This window comes from Cnephaeus nilssonii, assembly GCF_951640355.1.
Source record: "Cnephaeus nilssonii genome assembly, chromosome: 20".
Classification (NCBI taxonomy): Eukaryota; Metazoa; Chordata; class Mammalia; order Chiroptera; family Vespertilionidae; genus Cnephaeus; species Cnephaeus nilssonii.
In genome coordinates, this window is record NC_137091.1 from 35687285 (window position 1) to 35703065 (window position 15781).

Genomic DNA, 15781 nt, shown 5'->3' on the forward strand with positions numbered 1-15781 from the left:
TGTAGAAGTTGTTTCCAGACACTGAAAGAAGATATTTCAAGATGACCACTTGCACTGAGAAGAAAGGTAACATAGGGAAGATTAAGATGGAGCCCTAGCTGGTTTGGCTCAGTGGATCGAGTGTCAATCTGCAGACTAAAGGGTCCCAGGTTCAATTTCAGTCAAGGGCACATGCCCGGGTTGCAGGCTTGATCCCCAGTAGGGGATGTGCAGGAGGCAGCCAATCAATGATTCTCTCTCATCATTGATGTTTCTATCTCTTTTCCCCTCTCCCTTCCTCTCTGAAATCAATAAAGATAAATATATATAAAGATGGAGGCCGGACTAGGCCCTGTCCTGGCTCTCCCTGAGGCACACTTTGCTTGGCTAATGGAAGTGAAGCCAAGATGGCAGTTCACTCCTTGGGAACCCAAGAGAGCCACCATCTTGATCCCTTCCATCTTCCTTAAAGGCCTTGAAAGAATTGGGTCCAAGGAGTTTACAGGGTGAGATTGTCACTGGAGGGGGTGGGGGTGGAATCTGGGGATGAAAAATATATGTTTAATTTTAAAAATTAAAATTTGTCTTCAGGATTCTCTTGGCTCTGAAGTGACTCTAGGAGCAAACCAGGACCCACACCCAAGCCCCTTGCTACCCGCTTAATGCTTCAGGCTCTTTTAATATACATCTACACAAACATACATCACAGATGCACACACATGACAGGGCTACTCCACTGGGCTTGGGGAAGACAGGATTCTAACACTGTCATTGCAGGAGACAAAGCAGTAAGCCCTGAAGGGGAGGCTGGGAGGGAGAGGCTAGAGGTGAAGAAATAGAAATTCCCTGGTCCTTAGAGCAAAGATGGGGCTCCAGACCCTTGTTCTGAGGTGCTGAGTACCTGACTTGTATCATCTTTTAAAAAGGGGCCTGGGAGCTTTGTGTCATGGATCCTTGGACAAGCAATTCAAGTTCCAGACACCTGAGACTCTTGGGAAGCAGAGCAGAAGGCCTGGGACTCTTGGGTCTTCGGGGGAAAGGGCTAGGGGCTTGGTCTCTGGTTCTGATAGGAAAGGTTCCTGGGGCGCACACTCCTGGATCTGAGGGAGAGGAGGACCGGGTGGCAACTGCTGTGTTCTTGATTGGGGAAATTTTGGAGGACTACTTTCCTGGCAGCTCAAGAGAAGAAATTTGGTTGGGGGTGGGAGGAGGGTGAGGAGGTGGGTGTTGTCTTCAAAGCTGATCATTCCTGGAAGGGAAGGAAGCTGATTTTGAGTCCGAAGAAGGACACAAAACCCATAACCCCAGGTCCATACCCCAGACCTCCGGCTGGATCCTGGCGTGGGGTGGAACATCTGGCATCTTAAGGGAGTGGGGGCTTGACACAGGCTCCCACGTGGCGTTCGGGGGCTGCTCCTGCCAGCGCGGAGCGGGCATGCTATTGTCCTGGCCAGGAAGGCGGGGCGTCGTGGGGCGGGGCTGGAGGCGCCGGCGCAGCCAAGGGGCGGCGGGAGGAGGTGGCTGTGGCGCTGGGAGCTCCTGTCACCGCTGGGGCCGGGCCGGGCTGGGCGGGAGTGCTGGGGACGTGAGGGCGTGAGAGCCCAGACATGGGGCACCTAAGCCCCGCCATTCGCGGTCTGGGCCGCCGCCGGGCCCCGCCGCCACTGCCGCTGTTGCTGCCACTATTGCTGCTGCTTCTGCGCGCGCAGCTCGCCGTCGGGAGCCTGGCCGGTGGGAGCCCCGGCGCGGCGGAGGTGAGGACTGGGGGTGGGGGTGGGGGAAGGGGCGGGACCCGGCCTCGACCCGGCGCGGACGTGTCCAGGGCGGAAAGTGCAGTCTTTCCAGCCAGGTGGCCGCCCCCGGGCCCCCCAACGGCACTAGGCATTCACGAACCCAGGAGTCCAGGCCCCAGCTCCCCATCGTGTGTCGTCCCAGCCACCTCCCACCCCCAGCATAGGAACTGACTTCTCCAGAGCTCCTGGTCCCAGAAATCCAGCCCCTCAGATCCTCTCGACCTCAGTGACTCAGCCCCAGCCCCTACCCACCTGAACATATGACCCACCAAGCAATAAGACACTTAGATCCAAGAATCTGGGTCCCTTTCCATCCTCCGGGCCCCTGTGAGGGCCCCGCAGCCTCCCAGGACCCGGGAGTTTAGGCCTCCAGCCTCCGCCCCCTGAACCCAGGAGGTAGCTCCCCAGCCCTCAAGGGGTGGTGTCCAGGCCTGCAGGCCTGAGGCCAGGCCCTGTCTGTCATCTTTGCACCCAAGAATGGGAGCCCGAGCTGGGGATAGAGGGAGGAGGGGCCAGAACGCCGGGGTTCTGACCTCCTCCCCAGCGATTCAGGTTTAACCCCTTCCGTCTCTGGCGCGGCTGCGCCGGGGTGGGCGTGAGTGTGACTCGGCCACCGCCGAGCCGCGAGAATCCTGGGGGACCCGCGTCGCCATAGCAACAGGAGAGCTGGGGCGCCCCGCCCAGTAGTAACTGTATCCCGGGAAACGGTACCTCTGCCGAGGCGGGTGCTCGGTGCTTGGTGAAGGGGCTGGTTCTGGGGCCTCAACATCTGAGTCCTAGAAAGCAAAGGACCACGGGACCAGTGTGCCGACGTCCCCCGAGCCCTCACTGACCCCTTCGCCCACATACCCAGGCCCGGGGGTCCGCTCAGGTGGCTGGACTATGCGGGCGCCCAACCCTGCACCGGGACCTGCGCACGGGCCGCTGGGAACCAGACGCACAGCTCTCCCGGCGCTGCCTCCGGGACCCGCAGCGCGCGCTGGAGTACTGCAGACAGGTGGGCGTGGCCTGCAGGGGGGAGGCGGGCCGGGGGGCGGAGTCTAGCCCGACTGGCGTTTTGTGGTTGTTGTTGGTTTCCCAGCCAGACTCCGAAGGCCGGGAGACCGGGGATCTAAGAAGGCTAGGCAGCCAGGGGGCGTGGCCAGAGGCGAAGTTAGGATAGGGCGGGACCTGTCTTTGAGAAAAGGTCACGAAACAAAACAAAAAAGAAAAGAAAAGAAAGGAAAAAAAGAGAGACACGAGGTCAGGAAAGAGGAGAACCGTGCAAAGACCGGCTAAGGAAGGGGACCCAGGGAGTGGTGGGCTCCTTCCAGAGTAGGTGTCTAGGGAGGCGTGGCCAAAGGAGAGGGCAGGCTGACAAAAAGTCCTTAGGGACCTAGAAGATAGGAAAAGGGGTGGAGCCCAATTAAAGAGGGGAAAGCGAGGAGGCCTGGCTAGGAACAGGAGGGTCTATTACAAAAGAGAAGGGACGGCTGAGAAGTCAAACAGGGAAAGAGGCGAGACTTAAGGGTTGGTGGAATCTACCGAGAGATGAACCTGATTGGGGAAGGGCGGCAAGGTGACCCAGAAGAGAGGTGGGCGCAGAAGAATTGGGTTTATGGGTATATGGAGAGACCTTTGGAAAGGAACTGGCCAGGTAAAGGGGAGAGGCCTAAGGATAACGGGGTGCGGGGAGGGGAGAGGGGAGGGGTAAGGGGGAGTTACTAGGGGCGTGGCCCATGGGCCTACGGGACTTCAATACATCTAAGACCGGTTTTCTGAAGAAGCAGGGCCTAAGGAGAAGAATGCCTTATGAACACTGGAGTCTTGCAAAGGGACATGGCCAGAAGAGAAGCATGACTGCTGGGGTTCTAACAGTGGGTTGGTTGGCCCACCCGGTGCCCACAGATGTACCCGGAGCTGCAGATTGCACGTGTGGAACAGGCGACGCAGGCCATCCCCATGGAGCGCTGGTGCGGGGGTGCCCAGGGCGGCCGCTGTACTCACCCTCACCACCAGGTTGTGCCTTTCCGCTGCCTGCGTGAGTCACAGGCTGGGGGCGGGAAATGGAGGTGGGAGTCTGAGGGGCGAGATCCTGGGCCTTGGTCTCAAGGCTCACATTAGAGAGCTAGATGCTTGAGTCCTGAGGGGGGCAGAGAAGCCTCTGAGGATAATAAACCTGGATTCTAAGGAGGGTAAGGCTAGTGGCTATGAGAGGGTCTCACTCCGGTGCCCCCTTCCCCAGCGGGTGAATTCGTGAGTGAGGCCCTGCTGGTGCCCGAAGGCTGCCGGTTCTTGCATCAGGAGCGCATGGACCAGTGTGAGAGTTCAACCCGGAGGCATCAGGAAGCACAGGAGGTCAGGACCCCGGCACATCCATCCTCACACCCAGAACACCCCCCTCCTGCAGAACCCAAGAGTCTGGGCCTCTGCCCCCTCTTCCCATCAGGACAGAACCTGGGAGTCAGGCTCCCGGCCCCATCAGCCTCCAACACGCAGGCCCCCAGGCCCCCCTCGTTTACCCTCTCCTACCCCACAATCCTGGTGTCTGGACCCATTCTTCCTACAGGCCTGCAGCTCCCAGGGCTTCATCCTGCATGGCTCGGGCATGCTTTTGCCCTGTGGCATGGATCGGTTCCGAGGTGTGGAGTATGTGTGCTGCCCCCCTCCAGTGACCCCTGACCCATCTAGGACAGAAGTTGGGTGAGTGAGAGGGAATCTTCCCTGCCCACCCCAAGGCTTCTTGAGGCAGGAGGTGGAAGCCTGGGGCCTGGGGCCTGGGCCCAGGTTCTTATTGCCTTGTGTCTTCTGCTCCCTCAGCGACCCCTCCACCCGGTCCTGGCCCCTGGGGGGCAGAATAGAAGGGGATGAGGATGAGAAAGAGGAGGAATCCTTCCTACAGCCAGTAGACGATTACTTTGTGGAGCCCCTACAGGCTGAAGAGAAAGAAGAGGGGGAAAGAGTCCCACCTTCAAGCTCCCATCCTCCTGCAGGGGTCAGCAAAGGTGAGGCCATTTCGGAACTCCTAGTTTCCTCCACCCTGGAGGGAGGATGATTTGGGGAGTCTTCGTGTAGGAACATCTTTGGGAGGGCCCTATAGGAGAGAGGTCTGCTTGGAAGGAATGAAAGGGATGAGAGCAGTTTGGGATAAAGTAGAGGTGGCAGACCTGGCCTGTGAAGAATGAAAAGAATGGTTGGAGGTCCCTGGAAGTGGAGGAGCCATTTGGTAAGCCCTCACGGTTAGATGGTGTAATGGATTCCTACGCTTTGCAAGAACAGTTCAGAACTGTTGCCTAGTTCTGAACTACATTTCCCATGATGCTAGGCAGAAGCTATGGCTAAAGTGGACACATGGTGCTTTCCAGTGCACTCTAGGAAATGTAGTTCTCTGAGTAGAAAAGGTGACCTGGAGATGGGGTTCAGGCTGACCATCTGGTTCCTGACATTGCAGTGACTTCCACCCCGAGGCCCACCGATGGTGTGGATGTGTACTTTGGCATGCCTGGAGAAATCAGTGAGCACGAGGGTTTCCTGCGGGCCAAGATGGACCTGGAGGAGCGAAGGATGCGCCAGATTAATGAGGTAATGATAGTGGGGGTCCCAGAATCACCCATAACATAGAGCTCCATAAATATAAGGAAATTTCTTGGGGACAAGTTGGGACTATTTCCAAAAGCTCCCCAAGCCCCTGTCAATTCCTAGTCCTCAATGCCACCCCTAAAATGACCAGGGATCCCTAACCCCATAGAATCCCATTGAGATGCCAACAGATTCTAAGGAAACTCTGGTGGATGGTACTCTTCCACCTTAAATTTCTTCTGAGTCTTCTCTCTTGGGAACCCAAGAACCAATGGGACTTAAGGGATCTATCTGGAGCCTCCAAAGTCTTGAAGAAGGATTGGGGAACTCACTGGGTGGAGCAGGGTGGATTCTAGAATCCTGAAGTTCCCCTGCTCCCAGGTGATGCGTGAATGGGCCATGGCGGACAACCAGTCCAAGAATCTGCCTAAAGCTGACAGACAGGCCCTGAATGAGGTAGGACAACTTCCAGTGGGTCCTACTCACTCATGTCTGTACACTACCTGGGGCACATCCAGTCTCAGCCTGGCTTAGGCCTTGTCCCACCAGCCTCATCCAGTTCCACCCCTTCCTACTTATATCAGCCTCTCTTTGCCCCACCCCTACATTTAGCTCCACCCCTCTTGCCTATGTTGGACCTGACATTGTTCTTCTCTGATTGGCTGCGTTTTGCCCTGTTTTAACCTGATTCTTATCTCTGAGGACTGGCTCTAGAGTCCTCTTCCATGCTGACCCCCCTGCAGGTCCAGCCAGATCCTTCTCAGCCTCTCTTTGATGCATCCCTGTCCCTATTAGGCCATGCCCCCTGACTTTGGTCCTGCCCCTTTAATCGTAGTTTTACTCAGCCCCTCCTCAGTAGGCCCAGCCTCATGTTCTCCATCCCACCTCTTTCAACTTCACCTTGGTACAGACCTACTTCCTGTAGTCCCCACTCAGGTTAGCTCCACTCCCTGATTCTTGCTCCCTACCCACCTTAGTCTCATTTAGGCACAGTCTGTCTTTAGTTTTACCTACCCAGGCCTAGAGCTCTACCTTTATTAAAAATACTTGCTCCCTTTGATCTTAACATAGGCCAACTCTGTTCCTAGAGTGTTCCTTCCCAGTACAGTTTATACCTCCAGCTTGGCTCCCAGTAGGCCTAGCCCTACCGTATATCCCCACCCTTTCCTGTGATCTAGTCCCAACTCCAGGTTGACTCTGCCCAGACCTAGACCCACTGCACCCACCCTGCTTGGCCCTATAGCCCTGCCTTTCCAGAATGCCCCTGACCTAGGCTTTCACCCGTATTTACCTCTGCTGATCTTGTGTCCACCCCTTTGATAGCACTTTCAGTCCATTCTGCAGACCCTGGAGGAACAGGTGTCTGGTGAGCGACAGCGCCTGGTGGAGACCCATGCCACCCGAGTCATCGCCCTCATCAACGACCAACGCCGGGCTGCCTTGGAAGGTTTCCTGGCAGCACTGCAGGGAGACCCGCCTCAGGTGTGGGGGCTGTGGGGGCAGAGGGCAGAGGGCAGAGGTTGGAAAGGGCTGGGGTGGGCCTAGGCAGCCTTCATCCCTCCCACAGCCAGAGCGTGTCCTGCTGGCCCTGCGGCGCTACCTGCGTGCAGAGCAGAAGGAGCAAAGGCACACCCTGCGACACTACCAGCACGTGGCTGCCGTGGAGCCCGAGAAGGCCCAGCAGATGAGCCTCCAGGTGCTCAGATTCTTCTAGCTCTCTCATACCCTGCTATCTCTGAGACCCCGTACCTCAGGCTCTTTCTTGTCCCTCAGACCCTCTTTCTGTCTCTTGGGCCACCTCCTATCCCTGGAACCCCTCTTTTGTGACTTGGGGCCTTTTCCGGTCCCTTGGATCCTGAAGCGTTGACACTATTCTTGTCCCTTGGATTTCTTCTTCCTTTCCCAGAACCCCCTTCCTGTGCCTTGAGCCCTGTTCCTGTCCTCCCATTCTTCTTTCTCCCTAACCCTACTTGTTTTCCCCTGGAACCCCTGTTCTGTGCCTTCAGATCCTGATTTCTGTTTCTTGGATGTTCTCTTCCTGCTCCTGAGCTCCAAGACTTGCCCTTGAACCACATCATTTCTAGATGACACTCCAATGCTACTTCCTTTTCTGCACCTCCCTCAAACCTCACTTTCTATTTCTCAGATCCTACTTTCTGCCTCTCCAACCCACTTGCCTCTATGTTCCTATCTTCTATACCCTATTCCTTGTTTCCTGTACTTACCATCTCTCCTGTGCCCCATTTTTCCTAGCAACTACTCCTTTCCCTTCCACCTTAGTCCCTTTTCCAAGCCTCTCACTTCCTGTCTTCTATACATCTTCTCCTTTTCTTTGTATTCTGCTTTTCCTCCTTCAATTCCTTCTTCCTATGGTCCATTCCTCTTGTACACTACTTTTGTATATTGTATGTACTACTTTTTCCTTTAATTCTATTGCTCTTCCTTCACCCTACCTCAGTTTCCCCATTTCTAGCCTACATTTCCCAGTTCATCCTTCATAATCACTTCCCCACAGGTGCAGAACCACCTTCAAGTAATTGAGGAAAGGATGAATCAGAGCCTGGGGCTGCTTGATCAGAACCCCCACCTGGCTCAGGAGCTGCGGCCCCAGATCCGTGAGTACATATGACCCCTGCTTCCCATTCCAGATCTCTAAGGGCAGATCCTGACCCCCAATCTTTGACAACCTCCCCTCCCCCGCCCCCCCCCACACACTTTAGTTATCTATTCCTGTGTGACAAACACCAGAACTTAAATTGACCATCTTCTTTGTTCATGGTTCTGCCATCTGGTCTGGGTTCTACTGGGTGCTTCTTGTCAGTAGTCAAGCATGTGGCTACATTCAGCTAGCAGACCAGCTAGGCGCTGGAACTTTGGCACCACTGGGCCTCTCTACCTCTCCATGTGGGCTCACAGCCTCTCTTCTCCAGAGAGACCCTCCATGCTGTCTGCACACAGGGTGCCTGGACTTCCTACATGATGGTTCAGGCTCCCAAACATGAAAGTGGAGGCTGCCAAGTAGTCTAAGACATGGACCCACATTCTGTTGGTTAAAGCAAGTCACAACCCCAGTCCAGATACAAGGGGAAGAGCCTACACAAGAGCGGGAATACCAGACAGTGTGACTTATCACAAGCCCCCAGACCTATTGCGACTTCCTTTGCACGTCCCACATCGAACTGTAATTTTCCTGCTCTTTAAGCCCATTGCACCTTCACCCTCTATCCTCCCTGCCAGGGGTGCCTCCTACCAGCTCCCCTCTTTCCCAGATCACACTTGTGACAACCCCCCAATCACTTTAAGTATGGGGTGTGTGTGTGTGTGAGTGTGTGTGTGAGTGAGATGTCCCTATGCTCACAACCTCAACCTCCTTTCTATGTGTTCCCCTCAGAGGAATTCCTCCACTCTGAACACCTGAGTCCCAATGAATTGGAAGTCCCTGTCCTGGGGAATAGCAGTGAGGACAAGGGTGGGCTGCGGCCTCTGGATTCCAATGATGGTGAGATAACCCAACTATAGATAACCTCAGACTTTGGGAAATAGGCCCTCAACCTAATTGCTAATCTCCCAAGTCTAGGGGTGTCTCAGCTGCCACAGTGAGTGGGAGAGAATGGGGAGGAATGTCTAAGGTTGTGAAGGCCTCTGTAGAATCCTTGATCCTCCTGCCTTGGACCCTGGGAGGGCATTTCTCCATCCTTTCTTCAATGAAGCCCTCCCTCTCTTCACTGTTCCCCCTGCCTCCTCTGGCTGCCAACAGATATCCCCATGGCCCTTCCAAAAGGTATCTCACAGGTAGACCCCAGCCACCAAATCCCACTGAGTCTCTGAGCCCCAAATGGAAAGGGTCCATATACTGGGAACCCCAAACCTCCTGTGGTGGAGTCCGGTACCCCGCTGACCCCCTCCTCAGGGGGGAGGGGCAGCACCACTCTGGACTCTTAGGAATGAGCTAAGACCTGGGGGGTAGGGTCCACAGAACAAGATGCTGCACCCCCTGGGAAAGAGAAGCTGTCCCTCCTGGAACAGTATGAGCGGAAGGTAAGTTAGCCCTGTGGGCTCCTGAGGGAGGCCTGGGGGTGGGGCCTATACTCAAAGGTCTGAAGGAGGAGGATGCCAGGGGGTTGGATTCCTTAACTAAGGGAAGAGGTAGCTGAGGACATGGACTTCAGGATTCTAGGGAAGTAGGGGGCTGGGAGATGCCCTCTCTGGCACTAGGGGAAGAGGAGGCTGGGGCCCATATGCCTGGGTCCCTAACACCTCCTGCTCCCCCAGGTGAATGTGTCTGTTCCAAGGGGTTTTCCTTCCCACTCATCGGAGATTCAGAGAGATGAGCTGGTAAGAAGGGGAATATTTTGGGTACCTAGGGGGAAAGGTCAGAGGCCAGTGGCTAGGCTGTGACTTCCAAAGCCACACTGGCCTCTGGTGAGCCTCAAAGATGAGCCCTGCCCCATCTCCTTCCCTCCAGGCACCAGCCGGGACAGGAGTGTCTCGAGAGGCCGTGTCCGGTTTGCTGATCATGGGAGCGGGTGGGGGCTCCCTGATCGTCCTCTCCATGCTGCTCTTGCGCAGGAAGAAGCCCTACGGGGCTATCAGCCATGGAGTGGTGGAGGTGAGAGACATACAGACGTGGAGGAGTTCCAGAGCTTGGGCATGGAGGAGCTGTCAGATCAGGGCAGGTCCCAATGCCCCACTCTCCTCTCCTGCCCTGCTGCAGGTGGACCCCATGCTGACCCTGGAGGAGCAGCAGCTGCGGGAACTGCAGCATCATGGCTATGAGAACCCCACTTACCGCTTTCTGGAGGAACGACCCTGAACCAGCCCCCTTCATCCCTTTGGCTGAACCCAGACCTTTCCTCTTCCTGGAACCCCAGAACCCCAACTCCCAGACTGGAGAAAGGGTTTTGAAAAAGTTAATTTCATACCCTTGTGAGGGGGCTGGAAATTCTTATTTCCCCTTTCCAATTACTAATGCCATCCCTAAGAAATCCCCAGGTATTCCCAGCTGCCTCTCTGCTTGGGACCGCCTCACCTTAATTTATTTTGTCAATTAATTTATTGTTCTTTAAGGTGACCACCAGCTTGGTCCCTGGAATTCACCCTCCCACGTATTGCCCACTAACATCCCAATAAAGTTCTCTTCCCTACCAGGTCATCCTGCATCTCTGTGGGGGCATCAGTGAGTAATCATAGCTCTGGACACTGTTGTGAATCCCCACCCAGGGATCTTTAAATCTGGCCGAAGCTCTTGTGCCCACCCTGGAGCTTTCCTGGGTGCTGAATGGGCTGGTACTTCTAGACCTCTATCTGCTGGGTCCCAGGGTGAACTCTGGAGACGGGGCTCTGACAAGTATCCCCTGCGTCCTACTCATACACAATCACACACACACAGCCTCCAACCGAAGAGCCTGATGAGGAATCTTAAACCATTCTTCTCATTTCCAAGTCTTCATGTCTCCTTGGGGAGATAATAGGAATCCTCCTGGGTGTGGGAATTTTAGTCACACATCCCAGAGAGGGTTTTGTGGTGTCTGCAAGTGCCTATTTTGTGACATGTTGTAGTTATACCTCTACATATGTGTTACCTGTCACAAGAGGGTTGCTATGAGGATTAAAAGGGCTAATATAGCCCCAGCCAGTTTGGCTCAGTGGATAGAGTGTCAGCCTGCAGACTGAAGGGTCCTGGGTTCGATTCTGGTCAAGGGCATGTAGGCTCCAGGGCGAGTGCAGGAGGCAACCAATTGATGTTTCTCTCACATTGATATTTCTCTCTGTCTTTCCCTCTCTCTTCCACTCTCTCTTAAAAGCAATAGAAAAATACACTCAGGTGAGGATTTTTAAAAATGATGTTGAAAAACAAACATATAATAAAATAATTTTTAAAAGGGTTAATATATTTGGAGACATTAGAACAGTGCTTGCTACTTCACAAGTATTTGTTGAATAAATTTTAAAATGTTATGGCAACAAACATTCATATGGCACTCGTGCCAGGCATTGCTCTAAGGAATTTATATGTATTGGCACACTTCATTATTACTTGTACCTATGAAGTAGGTATTATAACAATCCTCATTTATAGATAAGGAAATAGAAGCAAGGAGAAGTTTTATCACTTTTCTAAGGTCACCATCCAAGAAAGATCGGGGCTAGGAATTCAACCCTGGCAACCTGGCTCCAACACCATATTCTTGGTCATTTTGCTAATCTACTGTCTAATAATTTGTGGCAGTTCCACATGGTATTCAGGTTGTGCATTGCAAAATTCCAATTGATACTATTCACCTTCTGGACATTACAGTTGTATTTTAACCACAACTTACCAGTAGGTGGCAGTAATGTGCCATGTTCTAATGTCAGCATAACACTTGACAGATGGCTTAGGGAGGGAGTACCTATTTCTAATTATCCCAAAGGTCCTATGAGCTCACAGTGGCTCTTCATAATATACACATGTAAATGCAAGTCCTGTATATCCTATATAATAAAAGCCTAATATTCAAATTGTCCCCTTGACCAGGAGTTCGACCAGGGGGCGGGGCCACTGCTGGCAGCAGGTGGCTGCAGTGGCAGAGGGAAGGGAGGCACCACCAGCCGGCAGCTGCGAGGGACCCTACTGTGCAAGAATTTCATGCACTGGGACTCTAGTTAAATGTAAACCTGGTAGGTATTGTAAGGAAGATGCAAGTTGGATACAATACCACCCCTTCATTAGAGAACCCAATTTGCAATATCATTCTGACACTGGTTATAACTGCTGTTATCCTTAGCAACTCTAGCAGAAATCTGTAACTAGCACCACAAGTAGGGGGAAAGCTGCCTTTATGGTTTGACAGCTAAGGGTAAGCAACAGGCAAACAGCAAGTAAGGAGCTCTAACTGGGTGGGATAGGAAATGAAAGGCCATCTTGCTCAATATGCTTAGAGCCTGATTCCTAATTGTGTTTAAATTTTAATGGTAATTCATAGATTAATTAATTTTAAAATACTGTTATTATTGTAATTCCATCAGGAAAAATAATTTTATGTTCTTGTGCCTCTAAGCCACCCTTGTTTTCCCATTGAAAATTATATGATAACTAGGAGCCCGTTGCAGGAAGATTCCTGCAAGTGGCCGCCTCGGCCGGTGCGCTGTCCCTCCCCGTCCCGCACGCCGCCGCCCGCCCCGCCCGCGCTTTCCCTCTGGCAGCCGTCTTGCTTTCCGCTTTCCCTCCCTCTTCCTTCTATGCTGTCTTCAGTCTTCACTCCTCCCTCCCTCAGCGAATGCAAATTAACTGCCCTCTTTGTTGGGTTAATTTGCATACTCGCTCTGATTGGCTGTGGGCGTAGCGAAGGTACGCTCAATTAGCATTTTTCTCTTTTATTAGTGTAGATTCTGTTTTTAATAAGGCAAGATTTCTTTGAGACATACTATGTTAGTGGCATGTGTGTGTTCATACATGTCGGGCTATACATGTTATATGTCAACAGAATCTAAGGTGCCATTGGTGATAGGAAATACCATTATTTCATGTAACACAAAGGGAAAATAATGAAGAAATTAAACTGCCACATGATTGATAGTAAGATGAATTCCAATTAAGTTCTTCTTAGAATCAATGAAATACAACATGTTCTTAGGAGTCCATGGGTTAATTGTCACTCTGTGAGTACCCAGAAGAGCATTTGTATGCTGGTACAGGGGAGCTGATGTAGGAAACTTACATTGGCAGCCCCTGATTTCATCTCCCAATATTCATGCCCTTGTGTAGTGCCTCCCTCCCTACTAATTCTGGGGCTGGTCATGTGACTGACTTTGACCAATAGGATGCCAGCATGCCTGATGCAAGCAGGAGCTTGTTCTTGTGGAACACTCCCTTTTGGAGCCACCAGGGGTTCCAGCCACCTCAGCTAAGCTATCATACATGTAAGGGAAGTTGTCCAACACAATTAGGCCTCCACCTGACTGCAGCCACATGAGTGACCAAAGCAAGATAATGGAACTGCCCAACTGAGCTCAGCCCAGAATTTGGAATCATGAATAAATGGTGGTTTTTTAAGCATCCAGTTTTGTGGTGGAGACACTGGCACATGTGTGCTTGGTTTGTTGTCCATGAGAGGCTCTGAACAGTGGGAGGCTACGGTGGGTCCAAAGGCTTTCTGGGGAGTGACATCAGCATGGTGGTATGAGAGGACCTGCAGATCTCTCCCCTTGAAGTTTCAAGTCGGAGAGCTACAATTCAACAAAGGGCTCCCTGCTGAATACACAAGCATGTCTGAGAGTTCCATGCATTGAGACATCTGAGGGCAGGCATATGGGAGTGAACAGGAGAGACAGGACAACGGAAGGACAGGAGTGAGCAGGGAAGACAGGGCAAAGGAAGGACAGAGGCAGCTGCAGACAATTAAGCACTGGCTGCAGCCCCTGTGGCTGTAATAGCGGTGAAGGGTTGGGGTACAAACCTCACTGGGAAAACGGAAGAGGCAGAGAGCAATTAGGCCTGGGTGGCCAGCACACATTGAGGCTGGACCCGGGGGCAGGGGCAGAGAAGTAGTAAAGGATGGCAGTATCCCACAACCTGCCATCGCTGGACAATGGGAGCCGTAGACTTAGGAACCCACCATCCGCCTATGGCCTGCCTGGCAGTAAAATTCTCACTCGGCAGGTTGTGAAAAGACACAGATGACTTTTTAGTATAAGTGGTCTGTACTATGTGGCTAAACCCACTAGAAAAACCAGAGCTGCAGACACACGAACTGCTTCCCCCTGCCGACCCCTCCTCTCCCCATCACAGGGGAGTCTGGGGGAAACAGCTGGGCCACTTCAGACAGAGTAGCTCCGCCAGTGGCTTCGGACTACAGGAGGGCAGTGCCAGGAACACACAGGCCAGGAGATCCATATATGGCCACATCCCACTATAGGGGTGACAGGGTTGTGAAGGAGATACCCACCTCCTTGGAAAATAGGAACGTTTTCCATGGTGGAGGCAACACCCCCCCCCCCCACAGAAGCCCTCATAGTGCAGGTAAGAGAAAATAAAACTTGTGCTTCAGCACCACCTACTGGAAAAGAAAAGATAGACTTCTACTTATTAACCTCCTAAATATTGGGAGTGAAATACTTAAATAAGTTTCTTTTTGAGAGTTATTTATTCTCTTACATAAAAGAAGTCTGGAAGTTGGTAGGCCAGAGCAGCTATGGCTACAGGAAATCCTCTTATATCAATAATCACCCCAAATTTAAATGGGCTGAACTCACCATTAGAAGGCACAGAGTATCAGATTGGATTTTAAAAACACACAAAAAACCCAACTATATGCTGCCTTCAGGAGACCCATTTCAGCTACAAAGACTAGCGTAGACTCAAAGTGAAGGTCTGAAAATGATTCTCCAAGCCATTTGCATCCAGAGAAAAGCAGATGTAGCCATACTTATATCAGACAAAATCGATCTCAAGATAAAAAAGGTAACAAGAGACAAAGATGGACATTTTATAATAATAAAGGGGACAATATATCAAGAAGACATAACACTTATTAATATATATGCACTCAACCCAAGGGCACCAAAATATATAAAGCAATTACTAACAGAACTTAAACGAAGAAACTGACAAAAATACAATTTTAGTAGGGAAGCTAAATACCCCATTGACAGCAATGAATGAATGCATCATCCAAACATAAAATCAATAAAGAAATATCAGTCCAGCCAGCATAGCTCAGGGGTTGAGCATCAACCTATGAACCGGGTCAGGGTTCGATTCCTGGTCAGGGCACATGCCCAGGTTACAGGCTTGATCCCCTATGTGGGGGGTGCAGGAGACAGCCAATCAGTGAATCTCTCTCATCATTGATGTTTCTATCTCTCCCTCTCCCTTCCCCCCTGAAATCAGTAAGAATATATTTTTTTTTAAAAAAAGAAAAGAAATATCAACCTCCAATGATATATTAGACCAAGTGGACATAATTGATATTTACAGAGCTTTTCATCCCTGAATACCAGAACATATATTTTTCTCTAGTGCACATGACATGTTCTCAAGGATAGACCATATTTTGGGGCACAAAACTAGTCTTAACAAATAAAAAAAGACTGAAATCATATTCTCTGACCACAGTGCTTTGAAACTGAAAATCAACTCCAAAAAAGAAATCTGGAAAAAACACACAAATATGTGGAGATTAAACAACATGCTACTGAAACACTACTGGGTCAAAGAAGAAATAAGAGATCAAAAGATACATAGAGACAAATAAGAATGACATTACAACATATCAAAGTCTTTGGGATGCAGCAAAAGCAGTAATAAGAGGAAAGTTTACAGGTTTACCTCAATTAACAACAAATATCTTTTTAAAATAACCTGACATTTCACCTTAAGTAACTAGGAAAAATAAGAACAAGCAAAGCTCAAAGTCAGTAGACAGAAGTAAAAAATGAAAATCAGAGCAGAATTAAAATAGAAAACAAAG

General features: G+C 51.4%; 1 protein-coding gene across 2 annotated transcripts; it reads left to right on the forward strand.

The window, feature by feature from the left end:
* Positions 1-1494: 1494 nt before the first annotated feature.
* Positions 1495-10472, forward strand: APLP1 (amyloid beta precursor like protein 1). Of its 2 annotated transcripts, none has more exons than XM_079799435.1 (16): positions 1495-1733; positions 2626-2769; positions 3660-3792; positions 3997-4109; positions 4321-4454; positions 4572-4756; positions 5203-5333; positions 5712-5786; positions 6654-6812; positions 6898-7026; positions 7846-7945; positions 8722-8829; positions 9298-9368; positions 9603-9665; positions 9796-9939; positions 10045-10472. In XM_079799435.1, exons 1-16 carry the CDS (start codon positions 1587-1589, stop codon positions 10141-10143), a joined length of 1935 nt encoding a protein of 644 aa, XP_079655561.1. In that variant the 5' UTR covers positions 1495-1586; the 3' UTR covers positions 10144-10472. The 2 variants fall into 2 exon arrangements, with proteins under 2 accessions (XP_079655561.1, XP_079655562.1); XM_079799436.1 differs by having other exon boundaries at positions 6675-6812.
* Positions 10473-15781: the final 5309 nt, after the last annotated feature.

Coding starts and splice junctions, on each gene's coding strand:
- APLP1 (XM_079799435.1), top strand. CDS start 1,587: ATGGGGCACCTAAGCCCCGCCATTCGCGGTCTGGGCCGCCGCCGGGCC. Junction 2,770..3,659: donor CGCTGGAGTACTGCAGACAG/GTGGGCGTGGCC, acceptor CGGTGCCCACAG/ATGTACCCGGAGCTGCAGAT. Junction 6,813..6,897: donor TGCAGGGAGACCCGCCTCAG/GTGTGGGGGCTG, acceptor TCCCTCCCACAG/CCAGAGCGTGTCCTGCTGGC.